General features: G+C 38.3%; 1 protein-coding gene across 1 annotated transcript in view; it reads left to right on the plus strand.

Annotated features, from left to right (window-relative positions):
• The window catches only part of LOC128650086 (uncharacterized), a 373885-nt gene that overhangs the window by 54184 nt on the left and 293638 nt on the right, over positions 1-26063 (plus strand). Inside the window, exons 7-9 of the mRNA XM_053703762.1 lie at positions 8929-9028; positions 20398-20441; positions 21234-21311. Of these exons, the coding sequence (XP_053559737.1) occupies positions 8929-9028; positions 20398-20441; positions 21234-21311 (222 nt within the window). The remainder of the gene's footprint in view (positions 1-8928; positions 9029-20397; positions 20442-21233; positions 21312-26063) is intronic.

A 26063-nucleotide genomic window follows, 5' to 3' on the forward strand; every position in this document is an offset into this window, starting at 1 on the left:
CCGCCTCTCCCACCCACCTCCCGCCTCCTCCAGCGATGGGCCGCTCACCCGCCTCCCTCCTTGACCCACCAACGATCGGCACCACCACTGTCTGATGCAGAGAGGGCCACAGAGTGGCCCTCTCTGCATCGGTAACTCGGCAACCCTATTTCTGCAGTGCCCATTTCTGCACAGAGAAGCCCAGGACTGCAGCGTTGTACAGGGTACGATGCTGGTCCTTAAGGGCTTAACGACCAGCATTGTACAGGGTACAGTGCTTGTCATTAAGGGGTTAAAAAAGAGTTAGAAATCCTATCACAAATATATAAATTCTAATTATTCGAATATTGCTTAATTCTAATTGAATTATTAGAAAATTCAAATAGAATATTACATTTAGAGAAAGCATTAGAAATACTATTACATTCAGCAAATTTTAGAATGTTGTACAAAATTCGAAACAAACGAATGTGTTAAAATTTGTTTCATTTTTCGAATGTTGAGAAACCTTCGCCCATCCCTAATCCCCATGTCGTTCAAATTCATAATACATGCTCAGAAGGTAAAAATCTCTATTAGTGTGTGTTTTTTTGGGGGGGGGTTTAAGCACTCAATTTTATTATTTTATTAGTGAATATTAATGCCCCTAATATGTGTAATGATAGATTCTCCCCCCCCCCCCCAAGAAAATGATTAAATCCTGGACAATTGCAGAGAGACACTGATATTAAATGTTGCATTAGACCTCATAGTTGCATTTTTACATTGGTTATACATTTTTCTATAATCCATGTCAGATTTACTCAAGAATGTATTATATCTGCATAGACTTGGGTGGTCTTCTTCAAGTGGCAGATACATTAAGCTTCATTACAAAACAGTGTATTTTGTTCAGCTCACAGGCAAAAATTCATAACATTACCTGGTAAGGCCATCATAGCTGCCCAAACTAGTGGATTATTTTAGGGTAGTTTCACTGCAGTGTATAAAAGATTGACATTTTAATGGTGATTACAAGGCATTGGTGATACTTGACTTCTATACTCTAGAAACTGCGTTTGCTAAATAAACATCACAGACATCAACAAGTAGGATTACTTCAACATTTCAATGCCAAACCCGCCATGACTCCCATCTCCCACATTGCAGAATTAATGGATGTTCTTCTAAGTTCCCCTGGATAGAAACACAGGAGACACAACATATATTTTTTGCTTTTTGTTTAATAGGAAGCTTAGGGGTCATGAAGAGCTGGGGTATGTGAGAGATGGATAGTTTACCTGGTAGCTCAAATACTTCCAATGGCATCTTCTTCTGAATACCTCACCATGTAGAGTGCTGTACCCTCGCCAGCCTTTCACCTTTAAAAAAATTGTTTGTCTGGAGTGCAGGTTAGGGGAACCGTGTCACTATCACAGACTGCTTGGGACGTCTCTTTAGATGGAACATGGTGGGAAATATTTAGATGCACTAAAAAGCTTATAACAATCCAAATTAAGAAACCTCTACCAAAGTGCATAGATTTAGCTTAATGTTTGGCTGCTACTTATCAGTTGGGTCATGGGAGCTGGGGTTTTATACTGCAGACAGAATATACCATAGGATTTTAACAAACTTTTACATATACATCAGCCTGATATTACTGTGGATGCCTTGTGGTTCTTATGCTTGGACAGGCTTCTTCTTTCTCTTTTACTATATCCCCACATTTTTATGTTTCCTACCCTCTTCCTCACATGGAGAGATGAGAGAGAGAGGAAAGTATGCTGCAGCAATTGTCATTTTGTTGTGCACACTGTTTGTGGGGGGATAAATGTGGAAATAGTGTAGATACTGGTTCTTCCAATTGTGTGCCCAGTTCACTAGTGTGTAGACTATTATACTTTAATCAAAGGCTACAGGGAATGTTCTTATACTAGGCCAAAAGCCTTGTTTAGACAAGGTGCAGGAGATGGAATTTATTACATGAAATAGGTCTGATGTGTTCATATAGTTTTCTTTAAAAGCCCAACATTTCTTCTGTTAAGTGTGATCAGTCCACGGGTCATCATTACTTCTGGGATATTACTCCTCCCCAACAGGAAGTGCAAGAGGATTCACCCAGCAGAGCTGCATATAGCTCCTCCCCTCTACGTCACTCCCAGTCATTCTCTTGCACCCAACGACTAGATAGGATGTGTGAGAGGACTATGGTGATTATACTTAGTTTTATATCTTCAATCAAAAGTTTGTTATTTTAAAATAGCACTGGAGTGTGTTATTACCTCTCTGGCAGAGTTTGAAGAAGAATCTACCAGAGTTTTGCTATGATTTTAGCCGGAGTAGTTAAGATCATATTGCTGTTCTCGGCCATCTGAGGAGTGAGGTAAACTTCAGATCAGGGGACAGCGGGCAGATGAATCTGCATAGAGGTATGTAGCAGTTTTTATTTTCTGACAATTGAATTGATGAGAAAATCCTGCCATACCGATATAATGTCATGTATGTATACTTTACACTTCAGTATTCTGGGGAATGGTACTTCACTAGAATTACACTGTAAGAAATACATAAAGCTGTTTAATAACTAGAGATTATGTTTAACGCTTTTGCTGGAATGTAAAATCGTTTTCATTTGCTGAGGTACTCTGTGAATAAATGTTTGGGCACTATTTTTCCACTTGGCAGTTGCTTAATCTGTTTTTCTGACAGTTTCTGTTCTCCCTCACTGCTGTGTGTGAGGGGGAGGGGCCGTTTTTTGGCGCTTTTTCTATGCATCAAATATTTCAGTCAGCAACTCATTGTATTCCCTGCATGATCCGGTTCATCTCTACAGAGCTCAGGGGTCTTCAAACTTATTTTGAGGGAGGTAATTTCTCTCAGCAGAGCTGTGAGAATTATAGTTTGACTGAGATAAAAAACGTTTATTCTGTAATTTGTTTCTTGCTTTCAGAATTTGTTATCTTTGCTAATGGGATTAAACCTTTGCTAAAGTTGTGTTGTTTACAAGGATTGAGGCTATAACTGTTTCAATTTATTAATTTTCAACTGTCATAGATCTTCTGTGCTTCTTAAAGGCACAGTACATTTTAATATTATTCTAATTGAATTGTATTTACAAGTTGCAAGTTTATTTGCTAGTGTGTTAAACATGTCTGATTCAGAGGATGATACCTGTGTCATTTGTTGCAATGCCAAAGTGGAGCCCAATAGAAATTTATGTACTAACTGTATTGATGCTACTTTAAATAAAAGTCAATCTGTACAAATTGAACAAATTTCACCAAACAACGAGGGGAGAGTTATGCCGACTAACTCGCCTCACGTGTCAGTACCTACATCTCCCGCTCAGAGGGAGGTGCGTGATATTGTAGCGCCGAGTACATCTGGGCGGCCATTACAAATCACATTACAGGATATGGCTACTGTTATGACTGAGGTTTTGGCTAAATTACCAGAACTAAGAGGTAAGCGTGATCACTCTGGGGTGAGAACAGAGTGCGCTGATAATATTAGGGCCATGTCAGACACTGCGTCACAGGTGGCAGAACATGAGGACGGAGAACTTCATTCTGTGGGTGACGGTTCTGATCCAAACAGACTGGATTCAGATATTTCAAATTTTAAATTTAAACTGGAAAACCTCCGTGTATTACTAGGGGAGGTGTTAGCGGCTCTGAATGATTGTAACACAGTTGCAATACCAGAGAAAATGTGTAGGTTGGATAAATATTTTGCGGTACCGACGAGTACTGAGGTTTTTCCTATACCTAAGAGACTTACTGAAATTGTTACTAAGGAGTGGGATAGACCCGGTGTGCCGTTCTCACCCCCTCCGATATTTAGAAAAATGTTTCCAATAGACGCCACCACAAGGGACTTATGGCAAACGGTCCCTAAGGTGGAGGGAGCAGTTTCTACCTTAGCTAAGCGTACCACTATCCCGGTGGAGGATAGCTGTGCTTTTTCAGATCCAATGGATAAAAAGTTAGAGGGTTACCTTAAGAAAATGTTTGTTCAACAAGGTTTTATATTGCAACCCCTTGCATGCATTGCGCCGATCACGGCTGCAGCGGCATTCTGGATTGAGTCTCTGGAAGAGAACATTGGTTCAGCTACTCTGGACGACATTACGGACAGGCTTAGAGTCCTTAAACTAGCTAATTCATTCATTTCGGAGGCCGTAGTACATCTTACTAAACTTACGGCGAAGAATTCAGGATTCGCCATTCAGGCACGCAGGGCGCTGTGGCTAAAATCCTGGTCAGCTGATGTTACTTCTAAGTCTAAATTGCTTAATATACCTTTCAAGGGGCAGACCTTATTCGGGCCCGGGTTGAAAGAGATTATCGCTGACATTACAGGAGGTAAAGGCCATGCCCTGCCTCAGGACAAAGCCAAAGCCAAGACTAGACAGTCTAATTTTCGTTCCTTTCGTAATTTCAAAGCAGGAGCAGCATCAACTTCCTCTGCACCAAAACAGGAAGGAGCTGTTGCTCGCTACAGACAAGGCTGGAAACCTAACCAGTCCTGGAACAAGGGCAAGCAGACTAAGAAACCTGCTGCTGCCCCTAAAACAGCATGAATTGAGGGCCCCCGATCCGGGATCGGATCTAGTGGGGGGCAGACTTTCTCTCTTCGCCCAGGCTTGGGCAAGAGATGTTCAGGATCCCTGGGCGCTAGAGATAATATCTCAGGGATACCTTCTGGACTTCAAATACTCTCCTCCAAGAGAGAGATTTCATCTGTCAAGATTGTCAACAATCCAGACAAAGAAAGAGGCGTTTCTACGCTGCGTACAAGAGCTCTTGTTAATGGGAGTAATCCATCCAGTTCCACGATCGGAACAGGGACAGGGGTTTTACTCAAATCTGTTTGTGGTTCCCAAAAAAGAGGGAACTTTCAGACCAATCCTGGACTTAAAGATCCTAAACAAATTCCTAAGAGTTCCATCGTTCAAGATGGAGACTATTCGGACAATTTTACCTATGATCCAAGAGGGTCAATACATGACCACTGTAGATTTAAAAGATGCTTACCTTCACATACCGATTCACAAAGATCATTATCGGTACCTAAGGTTTGCCTTCCTAGACAGGCATTACCAGTTTGTGGCTCTTCCATTCGGATTGGCTACAGCTCCAAGAATCTTCACAAAGGTTCTGGGTGCTCTTCTGGCGGTACTAAGACCGCAGGGAATCTCGGTAGCTCCATACCTAGACGACATTCTGATACAAGCTTCAAGCTTTCAAACTGCCAAGTCTCATACAGAGTTAGTGCTGGCATTTCTAAGGTCACATGGATGGAAGGTGAACGAAAAGAAAAGTTCACTCGTTCCACTCACAAGAGTTCCCTTCCTGGGGACTCTTATAGATTCTGTAGAAATGAAGATTTACCTGACAGAGGACAGGCTAACAAGACTTCAAAGTGCTTGCCGCACCCTTCATTCCATTCAACACCCGTCAGTGGCTCAATGCATGGAGGTAATCGGCTTAATGGTAGCGGCAATGGACATAGTACCCTTTGCACGCTTACACCTCAGACCACTGCAACTGTGCATGCTAAGTCAGTGGAATGGGGATTACTCAGACTTATCCCCTTCTCTGAATCTGGATCAAGAGACCAGAAATTCTCTTCTATGGTGGCTTTCTCGGCCACATCTGTCCAGGGGGATGCCATTCAGCAGACCAGACTGGACAATTGTAACAACAGACGCCAGCCTTCTAGGTTGGGGTGCCGTCTGGAATTCTCCGAAGGCTCAGGGACAATGGAGTCAGGAGGAGAGTCTCCTGCCAATAAACATTCTGGAATTGAGAGCAGTTCTCAATGCCCTCCTGGCTTGGCCCCAGTTGACAACTCGGGGGTTCATCAGGTTTCAGTCGGACAACATCACGACTGTAGCTTACATCAACCATCAGGGAGGGACAAGAAGCTCCCTAGCTATGATGGAAGTATCAAAGATAATTTGCTGGGCAGAGTCTCACTCTTGCCACCTGTCAGCAATCCACATCCCGGGAGTGGAGAACTGGGAGGCGGATTTCTTAAGTCGTCAGACTTTTCATCCGGGGGAGTGGGAACTTCATCCGGAGGTCTTTGCCCAAATACTTCGACGTTGGGGCAAACCAGAGATAGATCTCATGGCGTCTCGACAGAACGCCAAGCTTCCTCGTTACGGGTCCAGATCCAGGTATCCAGGAGCAGTCCTGATAGATGCTCTGACAGCACCTTGGGACTTAAGGATGGCTTACGTGTTTCCACCCTTCCCGTTGCTTCCTCGATTGATTGCCAGAATCAAACAAGAGAGAGCATCAGTGATTCTAATAGCACCTGCGTGGCCACGCAGGACTTGGTATGCAGACCTGGTGGACATGTCATCCTGTCCACCTTGGTCTCTACCTCTGAAACAGGACCTTCTGATACAGGGTCCCTTCAAACATCAAAATCTAACTTCTCTGAAGCTGACTGCTTGGAAATTGAACGCTTGATTTTATCAAGACGTGGATTTTCTGAGTCAGTTATTGATACCTTAATACAGGCTAGGAAACCTGTTACCAGAAAGATTTACCATAAGATATGGCGTAAATACCTATATTGGTGTGAATCCAAAGGTTACTCTTGGAGTAAGGTTAGGATTCCTAGGATATTGTCTTTTCTACAAGAAGGTTTAGAAAAGGGTTTATCTGCTAGTTCATTAAAGGGACAGATCTCAGCTCTGTCCATTCTGTTACACAAACGTCTGTCAGAAGTTCCTGACGTCCAGGCTTTTTGTCAGGCTTTGGCCAGAATTAAGCCTGTGTTTAAAACTGTTGCTCCACCATGGAGTTTAAACCTTGTTCTTAATGTTTTACAGGGCGTTCGGTTTGAACCCCTTCATTCCATTGATATAAAGTTGTTATCTTGGAAAGTTCTATTTTTAATGGCTATTTCCTCGGCTCGAAGAGTCTCTGAATTATCAGCCTTACATTGTGATTCTCCTTATTTGATTTTTCATTCGGATAAGGTAGTCCTGCGTACTAAACCTGGGTTCTTACCTAAGGTAGTTACTAACAGGAATATCAATCAAGAGATTGTTGTTCCTTCTTTATGCCCAAATCCTTCTTCAAAGAAGGAACGTCTACTGCACAACCTGGATGTAGTCCGTGCTCTAAAATTTTACTTACAGGCAACTAAGGAATTTCGACAAACGTCTTCTCTGTTTGTCATTTACTCTGGGCAGAGGAGAGGTCAAAAAGCTTCCGCTACCTCTCTTTCTTTTTGGCTTCGTAGCATAATTCGTTTAGCTTATGAGACTGCTGGACAGCAGCCTCCTGAAAGAATTACAGCTCATTCTACTAGAGCTGTGGCTTCCACTTGGGCCTTCAAGAATGAGGCCTCTGTTGAACAGATTTGCAAGGCTGCAACTTGGTCTTCGCTTCATACTTTTTCCAAATTTTACAAATTTGACACTTTTGCTTCTTCGGAGGCTATTTTTGGGAGAAAGGTTCTTCAGGCAGTGGTTCCTTCTATATAAAGAGCCTGCCTATCCCTCCCGTCATCCGTGTACTTTTGCTTTGGTATTGGTATCCCAGAAGTAATGATGACCCGTGGACTGATCACACTTAACAGAAGAAAACATAATTTATGCTTACCTGATAAATTCCTTTCTTCTGTAGTGTGATCAGTCCACGGCCCGCCCTGTTTTTAAGGCAGGTAAATATTTTTTAATTTATACTCCAGTCACCACTTCACCCTTGGCTTTTCCTTTCTCGTTGGTCCTTGGTCGAATGACTGGGAGTGACGTAGAGGGGAGGAGCTATATGCAGCTCTGCTGGGTGAATCCTCTTGCACTTCCTGTTGGGGAGGAGTAATATCCCAGAAGTAATGATGACCCGTGGACTGATCACACTACAGAAGAAAGGAATTTATCAGGTAAGCATAAATTATGTTTTTTCTTTCATGATTTAGATAGAGAATACAATTTTTAAAAAGTTTCCAATTTATTTCTATTATAAAATTAGCTTCATTCTCATGTTATTCTTTGTAGAAGAGATATCTAGATAGGTAGCGTGCACATAACAGACAATAGTACTGCCATCTAGTGATTTTGTTAATGTATAACATTGTTGCAAAACTGCTGCCATTTATTTTGTGTGTATTGTAATATCTGTTTAGTAATTTTCCCTAGGGACTTGCTCCCAGGCTGGTCTTGGCCAAGACTGCATGTGACTCTAGAAATAGTGCAGCTTTATGAGAGTGCTATAGCACCATAGCTGAGCAGTGTTTCAGGGTCATGTGATGTGTCCCCGGTCCGGTCTGGGAGTACTGTTCCACTTTCCTTGTTTTGCTTTAGGTATATATATATATATATATATATATATATATAATGTATTTCAGAATAAATAGAAAATATTCTGTTATGTAAAGAACATTGGAATATGAAATATTCATATTTTCATGTTGGGTTAGCGCACTTGAGAACTCGGGTTTGTGCGCGAGTGGGGTGTTCCTCCCCCCCATACACACACTTTTTATCTACATTGACTTCTATGGGGGAATATGTGAACACGCACATGATATTCTAACTTCTGATTTTTGCTTTCATTGGGTTACCGCAAGAGCGAAAACAGTTTACTTTCAACTCATAATATGAGCGCAACCTGACAAATGCAAAAATATCTTACTTTAGGCAATTAATGCTCAAGCGGGAGCGTTAATTTGCACTCCACTCGTAATCTGGCACTAAATAAATAAATAAATACAAAAAATGATGTTTAAATGCAATTGTAGAAAGACTTAAGACAGATTCAGTAATGAGCATGTAAAAGGTCAGCAGTGAAGTGGTCAAAACAATAGAGGGCATAGTTTATTTTGTTGCTCCTTCAGGACAGCTGAAGAAGAACAATTCTGACATGTGGGATGGGATAATGTGCTTATTGTGTAATGTAATGTATAAAATCTGATTGTTAACAAAATATCTCTTTGTACTTACAGGGCAAGACCAATTAGCCGAGCACTAGACCTTGGTGCAGACATTGTTGTGACTGGAAGATGTGTAGACAGTAGCATTGTATTGGCACCCCTTATTCATGCTGTATGTACATTTTTTTCTAGATATATATTGTACCGAAACACCATCAGATATATGTAGAAATATGTATTTATGACTAAATAGAACATATTCTGCTATGTGAAGAACACTGGAATGTGAAATATTAATATTTTCATATTGAGTTTTTTCCCACTTATTTTTTTCCCATTGACTTCTATGGGGGAAAACGTTAAAGCGATTGCGATATTTGAAGTTCGACTTTTTACCTGCATTGGGTTAGTGCATGAGTGAAACCTTTTTCTTTCAAATTGTAATTCGAGCGCTACTCGATGCACACAAAAACCTTACTTTTACCAGAGTTAGAGTGGGAGCGTTAAATACCGCATAACTTGTAATCTGGCCCTAAATTGGCTCAGGAAAACACTGCAAGATCTGTTTTTCCTTATCTGGCTTCTGGTAACCTTGATGAATTTTTATGTTAATTGCTGCAAAAGATCAGGTTATTGTAATACTACCTCAGTGATTGTAATTACTGTTTCTACTTGGATAGTAGGATAAAGTGTAAATGTATATAGGACCCTGCTAAAATTATAGCCAATATTAAGCTAAAATTTGCTTAAATTAAAAATGTTCAGATTTTATTATCATTAAATATATTTATGTTAAGTTCTGCAATTAATTTGTGCTTTGGATAGCAGAGAATGATATAATATAAGAAAATATTTCACTGCCCCCACCCGGGTACTTTATAATGCCACCCCACCCAGTTGTCAAAAAACGCTGGTATATCATTCATAGATTGGTAGGAAACCAATTTTTCTTCCAAAGATTCCAAAGTACATGAAACATTTATATACTGCATTGGCAGGCAGTAACATTCTTTTTAATGTTGTGATGTGTTGTTTAATGGAATATACAGTATGTGCTTTTGTATTGTTGGCGAAATAGAAGCAATATGTGTGCAGAGACATAGTGGTAGGAAATATTATACTGTATCCAGCTTTCATGCAGAAACCAGAACAGTGAGCCAAAAAGAATAAAAATAGAAAGAAAGTATGGCCCTTATTAGTACTGCAGGCTCCTGTTTATGCTGCGTTGCTGGAATGAATTATTTCTGATATAAAAACATACGGCTAGATTACGAGTTTTGCGTTGAGCTTAAAAAGCAGTGTTGGCCGGTCCTAACGCTGCTGTTTAACTCCCGCTGGTATTACGTGTCTTGCAGGTACAGGTGTACCGCTCACTTTTTTGGCCAGACTTGGAAATACCGCAAATCCACTTATGTAAATTGCGTATCCTATTTTTTCAATGGGACTTGCATAGCGCCGGTATTATGAATGTGCCAAAAAGTGAGCGGTACAACCTCTCCTGTCAAGACTGGTACCGCATTTTAAAGTCAGTAGTTAAGAGTTTTACACAGGCAAGTTTGTATTTATTTTAACTAGGTACAATAGTTATTAAATAGTTATTAACTATTTAATAACTACCTAGCTAAAATAAATACAAAAGTACCTGTAAAATAAAACCTAACCTAAGTTACAATTACACCTAACACTACACTATAATTAAATTAATTCCCTAAATTAAATACAATTAAATACAATTAAATAAAATTAGCTAAAGTACAAAAAAAACACTAATATACAGAAAATAATAAACAAATTACAAGATTTTTAAACTAATTACACCTAATCTAATCCCCCTAACAAAATAAAAAAGCCCCCCCAAAATAAAAAAAGCCCTACCCTACACTAAATTACATATAGCCCTTAAAAGGGCCTTTTGCGGGGCATTGCCCCAAAGTAATCAGCTCTTTTACCTGTAAAAAAAATTACAAATCCCCCCCCAACATTAAAACCCACCACCCACATAACCAACCCTACTCTAAAACCCACCCAATACCCCCTTAAAAAACCTAACACTAACCCCTTGAAGATCACCTTATTACATTACATTTTTTACTATATTGCATATGCATTTTTAATAGTTCAATGAAGATTTTTTATGATTGATTAGTTACATATTATTAACCCCTAATTTGCCGTCCCTAATATCGCCGGTACCTACCTACATTTATTAACCCCTAATCTGCTGCCCCCAACGTCGCCGCCACTATACTAAAGTTATTAACCCCTAAACCTAAGTCTAACCCTAACCCCCCTAACTTAAATATTATTACAATAAATCTAAATAAAATTCCTATCATTAACTAAATTATTCCTATTTAAAACTAAATACTTACCTATAAAATAAACCCTAAGCTAGCTACAATATAACTAATAGTTACATTGTAGCTAGCTTAGGGTTTATTTTTATTTTACAGGCAACTTTGTATTTATTTTAACTAGGTACAATAGTTATTAAATAGTTATTAACTATTTAATAACTACCTAGCTAAAATAAATACAAAAGTACCTGTAAAATAAAACCTAACCTAAGTTACAATTACACCTAACACTACACTATAATTAAATTAATTCCCTAAATTAAATACAATTAAATACAATTAAATAAAATTAGCTAAAGTACAAAACCCCCCCACTAAATTACAGAAAATAATAAACAAATTACAAGATTTTTAAACTAATTACACCCAATCTAATCCCCCTAACAAAATAAAAAAGCCCCCCCCCAAAATAAAAAAGCCCTACCCTACACTAAATTACAAATAGCCCTTAAAATGGCCTTTTGCGGGGCATTGCCCCAAAGTAATCAGCTCTTTTACCTGTAAAAAAATTACAAATCCCCCCCCAACATTAAAACCCACCACCCACACAACCAACCCTACTCTAAAACCCACCCAATACCCCCTTAAAAAACTTAACACTAACCCCTTGAAGATCACCTTATTACATTACATTACATTTTTTACTATATTGCATATGCATTTTTAATAGTTCAATTAAGATTTTTTTTTTTTTTTTCCAAAGGAGCTTTATTTAAAAAATAAAAATGTTAACATACATGCACAAACAGTGCCTTATAAAGAAGCAGCATACATTTACAATTATACAGTTTGCCTCAATTAAGATTTTTTATGATTGATTATGTATTCGTACCAATTTAGTATTTAAATTTCCAACAGAGCTCTGTTATAAATTGTCTATTATTACATTGGTATTATATTAAACTGTATATATATTTTTTTGCACTTTCAGTGTTTTCTCTACTTAGAAGGTTGATTAATCATCATTTCGTTAATATTGGTCATCATAAACAAATTTGTCCTTATTCCTTAATATAAACTTTTTAAGCTATAAATAACCATTAGTGCTGTAATCCCTATCACAATTTTTGAATGATATTAGCCTATTGACTAAGTATGTCAAAATTGGTTTAATGTTCCTAAGTAATCACACAGCTGTTTTTGTATAACTTTTAACACATTATCAGGTAACAGAGGAAAACTCTAGTTTATTGTTAAAGGAGCACTATCTAGTTCGTTGAATGAATACGGTTTAACTAAAGTGCAAACTTTGTTCACGCATATTAAAGATATATCAATTAGTTTTTAAGTAAGCACACACACATTTTTTTACAGAGAAAGACAACACATCACGCAAAGAAGAAAATAAGGTTATTTAAATTAATAGCGCCAGCTTTCACGTGTTTCTTATCCCCAAACCAGCATTTTTGCGCCACCTATATCTGCGTTATATACATATCTATTCACAAATTAACTTATCAAATTTGTTTTGTTAGGTAGGCAGTGTTTGGTCTTAGAGTATCCTGATAGGTATATATTGTATTTCTTGTCTTGAGTTTCACTACATGTAGACTGGAGAATACCGGTCCCTCCAGCGAGACAAACCAGGCACAGCAGCGGTAAGGGGGAACAACTGCAAACAACAAGCAGACACCACAATGGGGTTTCCTCCAGACTGGGAGTCGGAGTTCATCTTTGGAGCTGTTGGAGCCTACCTTGTGACTGTAACATCACACGCTACCTGGTGGAGGAAACCCCATGAGGCGCCTCTTGTATTTTTCTGTTGTTATAGTCTTCATGGGATTCAGAATCCCTTCATTGAAGTGACAACTCGTTGGGTGCATCATGCTATGAGACTGTTTTTTACAGTGGATATTGCCTTTTTTATTTTGTTTTCCTGTGATCATTATACAGTTTGTAAAAAAAATTTGTACCATATAGTGAGCGCCTCCTTTACATATTATTCCTATATAGGAGTTAGCCTTATACAAGTGGATATATATACATTTCTTGCATTAATAGTCAATATTATTGTACGGATTTGTTTGATTAAATGAGTGAACGTTTTTCATTAAAACAGACAATAATATAAATTAGGGTTGCACCAATACCATTTTTTTAAGACCGAGTACAAGTACCGATACTTGTTTTCAAATACTCGCCGATACCAATTACTGATACTTTAATGTCATGTGACAGTTAACCAAGCACAATACAGACTAATTATTTAAGATTCCTTCTTTATAATTATGAAGGACTGTAACTTAAAAGACATTATGAAATAATAAAACAGTTTTATTTGTCATAAAGTTCACAGAACATGTTTATAAATAAAAATATTACCATAAAATATATTAACAACAACAAATAACAAATATAAAATCACAACCAACCAAAAGTGCAATACAGTAAAAAATAGAAAAGTAATAAAAATAGAACAGTGCACTGTTTAATCATGGAGAACAACACTATGGGCTAAATTACATTTGACTGGTAAGTTTTACCAATGCTATGCTAAAGTCTATGTAGTTGGAAATGTGAACAAAGCATTGATAAAGCTTACCAATCAAATGTAATCTAGTCCTATAATTGCAGGATGAGTGCTCATTGGAATTAACTTAATTTTTGCCATGAGTACTCTTCCTGCAATTATATAAGCTAACCTATGGATGTTCCTCAGAGTACAGTATGTTTTGAACATCATTGTGCAAGATGAGAACTAGCAGTAAAAAAGGCAATTTAGCAATTAGAATAATTTTTCAAAAGTTAGTGGCAAGTTCTTTTTAAGGAACAGAACAGAAGCCTCTCTGCATGTTCAGCTATAAGTCTGTTTTTGCTATCAGTAAGGAGGTTTGACTCTTAAGTTGAACAGTCTTTCACTTTCCACACTACTGCATGGGGCAGAAAGATATTTTTGGACCATTTTAGCCAGAGCTGGAAATCTCAGTTTATTAACTAACCAGTACTTCAGGGGTTTGTCTGAACGAGGTACAGTGATCTCTCCTACAATAATACAAATAACAGCAATTTGTATTGGCAGAACAGTAGTAAACAATTTTTAGTTTAGTTTGCACTTCAGCTTAAAATGAAATGGGAACATGCAGTTTGAAAAAACACCACAAGATAGCATATGGGTAGGAAGTGGAGGTATCGGTATAAGTATTGGTGCATTTGCACAAGTACAAGTACTCATGCAAATACTTGGTATCGGTACCGATACCGATACTAGTATCGGTATCAGTGCAACCCTAATATAAATAGTTACAAACATTCCCTTTCATGATAGGAAATGTTTGTAACAATTTATATTATGTCTGTTTTAATGCAAAACGTTCACTCATTTACTCATCAAACAAATCCGTACAATAATAGTGAGTATTAAGCCTTTTTTTGGCACTGGTATTTTGATGTCCCCAGCTAGTGCCAAAATTGTGCACTTACCGGTTCTGTAATATTTGCCGGCTGAGGCAGTGAGCGCATGCGTGCTCTTTAGTGTAATTTGCAAGTTTTTTGCAGGCGTGTTCTGTAATATTTTCTGACTGTGGCAGTGAGCGCATGTGCGGTCTGAAAATATTACAGAACACCTACACATTTAGGGGTTAAAGCAGAGAGAGTGGGCCTAAGCAAGCTCCAGATTTCATCCCTTGCATCCCTTGCTCAGTGCAAGAATCACCTACAGTGAGAGAAATGTTTTAAAATCCTTATGATATTTCTCAAAACTAAGATTGTTTTACTGGTGAAATGTGTCTAAAAACTTATCATTGATTAAAATATCAGCTGTATAATGTCACTTTAAAGAGCAAACATTTGGAATGTTTCTATAGTTAGAGACAACCTACCCCTAACCTAGCCGAAAACCTAATGATAAAGAGCCCTTCCCTCCCCCAAGTAGCCAACATTTTATTGTGTCTCTTCAAATGAAGTATTTTGGAGCAATGTTTTGATGCCAACGTATCAACATTTTCGGCTAGATTTAGAGTTCTGCGGCCAAAGGGGTGCGCTAGCTACGCGTGTTTTTTCCCCCGCACCTTTTAAATACTGCTGGTATTTAGAGTTCACAGAATGGCTGCGTTAGGCTCCAAAAAGGGAGCGTAGAGCATAATTTACCGCCACTGCAACTCTAAATACCAGCGGTGCTTACGGACACGGCCAGCTTCAAAAACGTGCTCGTGCACGATTCCCCCATAGGAAACAATGGGGCATTTTGAGCTGAAAAAAAACCTAACACCTGCAAAAAAGCAGCGTTCAGCTCCTAACGCGTCCCCATTGTTTCCTATGGGGAAACACTTCCTAAGTCTGCACCTAACACCCTAACATGAACCCCGAGTCTAAACACCCCTAACCTTACACTTATTAACCCCTAATCTGCCGCCCCCGCTATCACTGACCCCTGCATTACACAATTAACCCCTAATCTGCCGCTCCGTACACCGCCGCAACCTACGTTATCCCTATGTACCCCTAATCTGCTGCCTCTAACACCACCGACCCCTATATTATATTTATTAACCCCTAATCTGCCGCCACCAACGTCGCCTCCACCTACCTACAATTATTAACCCCTAATCTGCCGACCGGACCTCACCGCTACTCTAATAAATGTATTAACCCCTAAAGCTAAGTCTAACCCTAACACTAACACCCCCCTAAGTTAAATATAATTTAAATCTAACAAAATAATTTAACTCTTATTAAATAAATTATTCCTATTTAAAGCTAAATACTTACCTGTAAAATAAATCCTAATATAGCTACAATATAAATTATAATTATATTGTAGCTATTTTAGGATTAATATTTATTTTACAGGCAACTTTGTATTTATTTTAACCAGGTACAATAGCTATTAAATAGTTAATAACTATTTAATAGTTACCTAGTTAAAATAATTACAAAATTACCTGTAAAATAAATCCTAACCTAAGTTACAATTAAACCTAACACTACACTATCAATAAATTAATTAAATACAATACCTACAAATAAATACAATTAAATAAACTAACTAAAGTACAAAAAATAAAAAAATATTTACAAACATATTAAAAATATTACAACAATTTTAAGCTAATTACACCTACTCTAAGCCCCCTAATAAAATAACAAAGCCCCCCAAAATAAAAAAATTCCCTACCCTATTCTAAAATAAAATTAGAAAAGCTCTTTTACCTTACCAGCCCTTAAAAGGGCCTTTTGCGGGGCATGCCCCAAAGAAAACAGCTCTTTTGCCTGGAAAAAAAAAACATACAATACCCCCCCCCCAACATTACAACCCACCACCCACATACCCCTAATCTAACCCAAACCCCCCTTAAATAAACCTAACACTAAGCCCCTGAAGATCTTCCTACCTTATCTTCACCACGCCGGGTATCACCGATCGATCCAGGCTCTGATGTCTTGATCCAAGCCCAAGCGGGGGCTGAAGACGTCCATCCTCCTGCTGAAGTCTTGATCCAAGCCCAAGCGGGGGCTGAAGACGTCCATCCTCTGGCTGAAGTCTTGATCCAAGCGGCGAATGAAGAAGTCCATCTTCGGGCAGAAGTCTTCATCCTATTGGGGCAGAAGAGGACATCCGGACCGGCAAACATCTTCATCCAAACGGAATCTTCTATGTTCTTCCATCCGATGACGAGCGGCTCCATCTTGAAGACCTCCGGCGCGGATCCATCCTCTTCTTCCGACGACTAGACGACGAATGAAGGTTCCTTTAAGGGACGTCATCCAAGATGGCGTCCCTCGAATTCCGATTGGCTGATAGGATTCTATCAGCCAATCGGAATTAAAGTGAAGGTAAAGTGAGAGCGGTCTTTTTCAAGTATTGTACTTTTACACATATGACATACAGAATCGCTAAGTTATTTTTAAAAAAATATTAATTATAATTATAATATTAGGCTTTGATTTTTCCCTACCATTCCGTCTAAAACTCCTCCTACGAGCCATTTCCTGATTTTTCATATTGTGACGTATAGAGCAGTCCCACCCGCTCTATACGTGTCTACAATGCTCGTGCACGGCGAGTATACGATTTGCGCATGCGCATTAACACGGTTACGTCAACAATGCGCATGCGGTAATCCCGTCCTGTTGCAGTTTCTAAGAATAATAATGGTTACTACCCTCTCTGAAATACAAGTTTGTAACGCATGCGCGAAACGGGGCCGCGCTCGCCTTGCCAGTGTGAGCGAGAACAACAAACGCACGCGCATAGCATACAAGACAATGCTGACGTCAAATGACGGCCGCCTAACAGCCTGAAAGTCAATTGGCTGGTGAAAAAAACGTGACCAGCATGTTAAAAAAAAAAGAAAAAAAAAAAGGTTGATTTCTGATATAGTGAGATGGAAATTAAAAACGGAGACAACACAGGATCAATGTAAATATATAAATTTTCATGAATGAAAGTGACATTTTTTTTTCCTTATATGTATAGGATTTAATTCAAAACTATCGAACTTTACCTTCACTTTAAGGTACGAAAAATCTGATTGGCTGATGGAATCAGCCAATCAGATTCAAGTTCAATCCGATTGGCTGATTGGATCAGCCAATCGGAATGAACTTGAATCTGACTGGCTGATTCCATCAGCCAATCAGAATTTTCCTACCTTAATTCCGATTGGCTGATAGAATCCTATCAGCCAATCGGAATTCGAGGGACCCCATCTTGGATGACGTCATTTAAAGGAACCTTCATTCGGACTTAGGACGTCGGAAGAAGAGGATGGATCCGCGCCGGAGGTCTTCAAGATGGAGCTGCTCGTCATCGGATGAAGATAGAAGATGCCGCTTGGATGAAGATGGTTGCCGGTCCGGATCTCCTCTTCTGCCCGGATAGGATGAAGACTTTGGAGCCTCTTCTGGACTTCTTCAGCCGCTTGATAGAAGACTTCAGCCGGATGATGGATCTCCAGCCCCCGCTTGGGCTTGGATGAAGATTTCAGAGCCTGGACGGATCGGTCATACCCGGTGTGGTGAAGATAAGGTAGGAAGATCTTCAGGGGCTTAGTGTTAGGTTTATTTAAGGGGGTTTGGGTTAGATTAGGGGTATGTGGGTGGTGGGTTGTAATGTTGGGGGGGGGGTATTGTGTTTATTTTTACAGGCAAAAGAGCTGAATTATTTGGGGCATGCCCCGCAAAAGGCTCTTTTAAGGGCTGGTAAGGTAAAATAGCTTTTCTATTTTAATTTTAGAATAGGGTAGGGCATTTTTTTATTTTGGGGGGCTTTGTTATTTTATTAGGGGGGTTAGAGTAGGTGTAATTAGCTTAAAATTGTTGTAATATTTTTATTATGTTTGTAATTAATTTTTTTATTTTTTGTAAGTTAGCTTTTTTTATTTTTTGTACTTTAGTTAGTTTATTTAATTGTATTTATTTGTAGGGATTTGTATGTAATTAATTTATTGATAGTGTAGTGTTAGATTTAATTGTAGGTATTTTATTTAATTAATTTATTGATAGTGTAGTGTTAGGTTTAATTGTAACTTAGGTTAGGATTTATTTTACAGGTAATTTTGTACTTATTTTAACTAGGTAGCTATTAAATAGTTCTTAACTATTTAATAGCTATTGTACCTGGTTAAAATAAATACAAAGTTGCCTGTAAAATAAATATAAATCCTAAAATAGCTACAATATAATTATAATTTATATTGTAGCTATATTAGGGTTTATTTTACAGGTATTTAGCTTTAAAGAGGAATAATTTATTTAATAATAGTTAATTTATTTCGTTAGATTTAAATTATATTTAACTTAGGGGGGTGTTAGGGTTAGACTTAGCTTTAGGGGTTAATACATTTATTATAGTAGCGGTGAGGTCCAGTCGGCAGATTAGGGGTTAATACTTGAAGTTAGGTGTCGGCGATGTTAGGGAGGGCAGATTAGGGGTTAATACTATTTATTATAGGGTTAGTGAGGCAGGAGTGAGGCGGATTAGGGGTTAATAATTGTAGGTAAGGTAGCAGCGACGTTGGTGGCGGCAGATTAGGGGTTAATAAATATAATATAGGTGTCGGCGGTGTTAGGGGCAGCAGATTAGGGGTACATAGGGATAACGTAGGTTGCGGCGGTGTGCGGTCGGCAGATTAGGGGTTAAAATTTTTTATTAGAGTGGCGGCGATGTGGGGGGGCCTCGGTTTAGGGGTACATAGGTAGTTTATGGGTGTTAGTGTACTTTAGAGCACAGTAGTTAAGAGCTTTATGAACCGGCATTAGCCCAAAAAGCTCTTAACTCCTGTCTTTTTTCTGCGGCTGGAGTTTTGTCGTTAGATTTCTAACGCTCACTTCAGCCAAGACTCTAAATACCAGCGTTAGAAAGATCCATTGAAAAGATAGGATACGCAAATGGCGTAGGGGGATCTGCGGTATGGAAAAGTCGCGGCTGCAAAGTGAGCATTAGACCCTTTCCTGACTGACTCCAAATACCAGCGGGCGGTAAAAACCAGCGTTAGGAGCCTCTAACGCTGGTTTTGACGGCTAACGCCAAACTCTAAATCTAGGCGTTTGTGTCTAAAAGAGACAGTAAAGTCAAAATTTATTTTTCATGATTTAGATATATAAAAGCATTTAGTTTTATATAATTTTCTAATTTACTTCTATTATTTAATTCACTTCATTCTCTTGGTATCCTTTATTAAAAAACATATCTATGCAGACTCAGCAGCAGCAATGCATTAATGAGAGCAAGGTGGTAATTGGTGGCTGCGCATATATGCCTCTTGTCATTGGCTCACCCAATGTGTTCAGCTAGCTCCCAGTAGTGCACTGCTTCTCCTTCAACAAAAGGCACCAGGAAAATGAAGCAAACGTGATAATCAAAGTAAATTGGAAAGTTATTTAAAATGATATGCACTATCTGAATAACAAAAGAATTGTGTTTTATATCCCTTTAATCTATTGCATATTATATTAAAATAAATCCTCTCGATGTGGACATTTGTAGAGTAAAATGCACTATTTTTATGAATGGATAAAACTGACTTGCATTATAATGCCTGGACATTAGGCTTTGAAATACCATTGCTGCATAAAACATTAGCAACAGTGCTGTGTAACTGATTGTTATGCTTTGAAGATTTTTTTAAATCTCATATTGATAGCAGCACTTCTGTGCAGCATAAATGTATACAGGAACTAATTCTAGCTGATATAATGTTACTGTCCTGAAATACTGAGAGATCCTTGTTTCTCTATCTTCTAGTTTAACTGGAAAAGAAATGAATTTGACTTGTTAGCAGCTGGCAGGTAAATATTATAATAACAAGGAAACAAACTGTATTTGTGGATAATAGACAAGCTTTCTATAGGCTATAAATTTAACTTGTTACTGTTTTGTTACCCTTTTTTTCAAGTTTAAATTTCTATATCTCTATGTTTTCTAATAGTAATAAATACTAACCTTACCACAGTGGTATTTAAAGGGATACTGAACCCAAAATTTTTTATTTCATGATTCAGATAGAGCATTCAATTTTAAGCAACATTCTAATTAACTGCTATTAGCATTTTTTCTTTGTTCTCTTGGTATCTTTATTTGAAAAAGGAGGATGTAAGCATAGCAGCCAGGCCCATTTTTAGTTCAGAGCCCTGGATAGCGCTTGCTGATTGGTGGCTACATTTAGCCACCAATCAGCAAGCGCTACCCAGGTGCTGAACCAAAGATGGGCCAGCTTGTAAGCTTGCATTCCTGCTTTGTTAAATAAAGATACCAAGAGAACGAATTAATATTGATAATAGGAGTAACTTAGAAAGTTGCTTAAAATTGCATGCTCTATCTGAATCATGAAAGAAAAAACAAGACATGCTGTAGCACTTGTCTTTACACATAGTAAGATATAACTCTATCAAAAATAATAGAATTCTGTTGACATTTAAGTACCGTTAATACTCCTTTTTGTGAATAATAAAGTTATAGCAAATAATTACTGTAAAATATTTGTTTTTGGTGACATCTTTATACACTTTTCATCTAAAAATGTAAATTTGTTGAAGTATCATACAATGGCACAACTACCAACCAAACATATTCCTTTGTAGTCTTGCAGGTCACCTGATAGAATGTGGTGCTCAGTGTACAGGCGGGATATTCACAGACTGGCATCTAGTACCTGACTGGTAAGTACACTAAACTGTGCACCATTTAATTGCTGAGGATTCTGCAAAATAATATTGGACAAGCAGCAAATTTCCACATCACAATACTGAAACCTTCTAATGTTTGAATTACTAACAACTTTTTTCCTCAGCATATTTTCACCTTTTTATATATACCAGCTATTATTAAAGGACAATTTACACTAGAATTGCTTAAAAGACAATGTGATAGCACTTAGTCTGAATTTCAAAGGAGTAGTAGATTTAAAGTTAGTTCAATGTTCCTTCCCCCTTGCATCATGTGATCGCTGTCAGCCAATCACAATATATATATATATATATATATATATATATATATATATATATATATATATATAATATATATATATGTAGATACTATGGGGGGTAGTTATCAACGTGTCTATTTTACCTGCCTTCGCCGGCCCAATACGCCCGCCTAAGCTCGCCTCACATCGCCGCCGCGGACCTGCAAAAATTCGCCTAAGTTATCAAAAAAGCTGTCAAAAAGCCGCGCACCAAGTACGGGGCGATGAGCAGCGGACTGTGATAGTTATCACTCATCCGATCTCGCTGCTCTTCGGCTTTTTTACAGCTTTCTTGCTAGCCTGTCACTAAGCACCCACACTAAACTACACTGTTCTACCCCCTATACCGGCGCCCCCGGAGCCCCCCGCAAATAAATAAAGTTACTAACCCCTAAACCGCCGCTCCTAGACCCTGCCGCAACTCTTATAAATGTATTAACCCCTAAACCGCCGCTCCTAGACCCTGCCGCAACTCTTATAAATGTATTAACCCCTAAACCGCCTCTCCTAGACCCCGCCGCAACTCTTATAAATGTATTAACCCCTAAACCGCCGCTCCCGGAGCCCACCGCCACCTACATTATACCTAGTAACCCCTATCCTGCCCCCCTATACCGTCGCCCTCTATAATAAAGTTATTAACCCCTATCCTGCTGATCCTGCACCTCGCCGCAACTAAATAAATAGTTTAACCCCTAAACCGCCGCTCTCTGATCCCGCCGCAACCTATATTAAATTTATTAACCCCTATCCTGCCCCCCCTACACCGTCGCCACCTATAATAAATTTATTAACCCCTATCCTGCCCCCCACTACACCGCCGCCACTGTAATAAAATTATTAACCCCTAAACCTAAGTCTAACACTAACCCTAACACCCCCCTAACTTAAATATTAATTAAATAAATCTAAATAATATTTATATTATGAACTAAATTAATCCTATTTAAAACTAAATACTTACCTTTAAAATAAACCCTAATATAGCTACAATATAAATAATAATTATATTGTAGCTATCTTAGGATTTATTTTTATTTTACAGGCAAATTTCAATTTATTTTAACTAGGTACAATAGCTATTAAATAGTTATTAACTATTTAATAGCTTACCTAGATAAAATAAAGAGAAATTAACCTGTAAAATAAAAACTAACCTAAGTTACAATTACACTACACTATACTTAAATAAATTATTCCTATTTAAAACTAAATACTTATAATTAATATAAGTAGCTATAATTACATTGTAGCTATCTTAGGATTTATATTTATTTTACAGGTAACTTTGTATTTATTTTAGCTAGTTAGAATAGTTATTAAATAGTTATTAACTATTTAATAACTACCTAGCTAAAAGAAATACAAAATTACCTGTAAAATAAATCCTAACCTAAGTTACAATTAAACCTAACACTACACTATCATTAAATTAATTAAATTAATTAACTACAAATAACTACAATTAAATACAATTACATAAACTAACTAAAGTACAAAAAATAAAAAAAGCTAAGTTACAAAAAATAAAAAAAATAAGTTACAAACATTTTAAAAATATTACAACAATTTTAAGCTACTTACACCTGATCTAAGCCCCCTAATAAAATAACAAACCCCCCAAAATAAAAAAATGCCCTACCCTATTCTAAATTAAAAAAGTTCAAAGGTCTTTTACCTTACCAGCCCTTAAAAGGGCCATTTGTGGGGCATGCCCCAAAGAATTCAGCTCTTTTGCCTGTAAAAGAAAAATACAACCCCCCCCAACATTAAAACCCACCACCCACATACCCCTAATCTAACCCAAACCCCCCTTAAAATAACCTAACACTAATCCCCTGAAGATCATCCTACCTTGAGTCGTCTTCACTCAGCCGAGCAGCGATGGAACCGAAGAGGAGACCCGGAGTGGCAGAAGTTATCCTCCAAGCGGCGCTGAAGAAATCTTCCATCCGATGAAGTGATCCTCCAAGCGGCGCTGAAGAAGTCTTCTATCCGGGCGATGTCATCTTCCAAGCGGGGTCTTCAATCTTCATCCCGCCGACGCAGAACATCCTTCTTTCCCGACGGACTACCGACGAATGAAGGCTCCTTTAAGGGACGTCATCCAAGATGGCGTCCCTTCAATTCCGATTGGCTGATAGGATTCTATCAGCCAATCGGAATTAAGGTAGGAAAAATCTGATTGGCTGATTGAATCAGCCAATCAGATTCAAGTTCAATCCGATTGGCTGATCCAATCAGCCAATCAGATTGAGCTCGCATTCTATTGGCTGTTCCAATCAACCAACATCTGGAGTGACGTAAGAATCGATCTGTGTCGGACTGAGTCCGGCGGATCGAAGTTTACGTCACAAAATTCTACTTTTGCCGGTCTCTAGCCTTTGATAACTAAGGCGAATCAGCCTCGCCACAAATACGCTGCGGAATTCCAGCGTATTTGAGGTTGACGGCTTGATAACTAGGCCCCTATGGCTGGGCGATATGGGCAAAAAAATAAAAATCGCGATTTTTTGAAAAAAAAAATACGATTGCTATATAATCGCGATTTTCTTATAAATTACTAGAACACCTTCATTTTGCATTAACAAATTTATTTAACACTGCAGAATCTTAATGTACATGTTTCTTAATGTCCAATACACTTTTGGAGCATAAAAATACAAAACAAAAAATAGTTAAAATAAAATTTGCTGCCTGTGATGTGATTAAATAGTAGCCACTAGCCAGTTATTAGGTCTTATGATACACAACATTGTCATGTTTTCTTGGACAGTAATTCTAACTGTGGCCAGTGGTATGATTAACATATGAAGCATTGTAAGCTTGGAGAAACCTGAAAATTGCTGTCTTTACAGCAGTATAACTTGTGAAGTTCTGTTCTGTATATATAAGTGCAGTAAAGTTACTTAGTACAATGAATGCACACACTGCTGCATGTTTTATTCATTTTATGAGTGACTGTCCAGGGAAACATGAGGGATGTGGCATTGACAAGGTCAATCCTGACATCCTGCAGTCTGTCATATTACTTCACACACTAGTCATAGCTATTCTGTAGTAGTAGATCTACTATATAAAATACCACTAAGAACAGTTATAGTACAGGAGGTTCGTAGTACATAATACAAACAAGTAAACTCAACACATACAAAGCTAATTGAAATGGAATTAGCTGGCCAGTTCTTACCACATTGCCCATATTTTCTTGGGCAGACAGTCTGGCTGTGGTAAGAGTAACATATGAAGCATTGTTCATGTAGAAACATGAAAAGTGCTGACTGAGGACTGTCCAGCAGCATGATTTGTGTTTCTAAGTAAAGGTAGTACACTGCTGCATGTGTTAGTCATTTAGCTGAGGGACTGTCCAGGAAAACATGGGGCATGTGGCATTGACAAGGTCAATCCTGACATCCTGCAGCCTGTCATATTACATTAATTTTTACAGCTATAGCTGTGGTACAGAACACTAAGAAGTAGAACACCAGTTATAGTTAGAGTAACTAGTACAATACATAATACAAACAACTGAACTCAACACACACACAGCTAATTGAAATGAAAATAGCTGGCCAGTTCTTACCACATTGTCCTTTGTTTTCTTGGGCAGTCAGTCTAGCTGTGGTATGAGTAACATATGAAGCAGTGTATGCATTGCATGCATGGAGAAACCTGAAAAGTGCTGAGTGTCCAGCAGCATGATGTGTGTTGTGTTTCTATGTACAGTAGAGCTATTACAATGCACACTGCTGCATGTGTTAGTTATTTACCTGAGTGACTGTCCATGAAAACATGGTGGATGTGGCATTGGCAAGGGCAATCTTACATCCTGCAGCCTGTCATTACATACATTTTTACAGCTATAGCTGTATGACAGAACACTTAGAACATTAGTAGTTAGAGTACAACTACAATACATAATACAAAGAAGTGATCTCAACAAACACAACAGCAAATTGAAATTAAATTAGCTGGCCAGTTATTACCACATTGTCCATTTTTTCTTTGGCAGTCAGTCTAGCTGTGGTATGAGTAACATATGAAGAAGTGTATATGGATGGAAAACTTGCAAAGTGCTGACTGTACAGCAGCATGTCTGATTTGTGTTTCTAAGTGCATATTAAAGGTAGTACTTAGTAAAACGCACACTGCTTCATGTGTTAGTCATTTAGCTGAGTGACTATCCAGGAGAACATGAGGGATGTAGCATTGACAAGGTAAATCCTGCAACCTGTTTTTAACATCCATGCATCAACTAATAGCAGCAGCACTGTAGCATAGTACAGTAAGAGTACATTATTCAAAATTAAAACAGAGAATACAATAGAAAAACATTGGAAGTTGGAAGCTGGCCTGCCCTGGTTATGGCATTGGCCATCCGTACAGCCAGACGGCTGTCAGTGCACAAAGTGCATGTGCATTTTCACACAGAAGAGAAATGTGAATC

The sequence above is a fragment of the Bombina bombina genome, chromosome 2 (genome assembly GCF_027579735.1).
Source record: "Bombina bombina isolate aBomBom1 chromosome 2, aBomBom1.pri, whole genome shotgun sequence".
Lineage (NCBI taxonomy): Eukaryota > Metazoa > Chordata > Amphibia > Anura > Bombinatoridae > Bombina > Bombina bombina.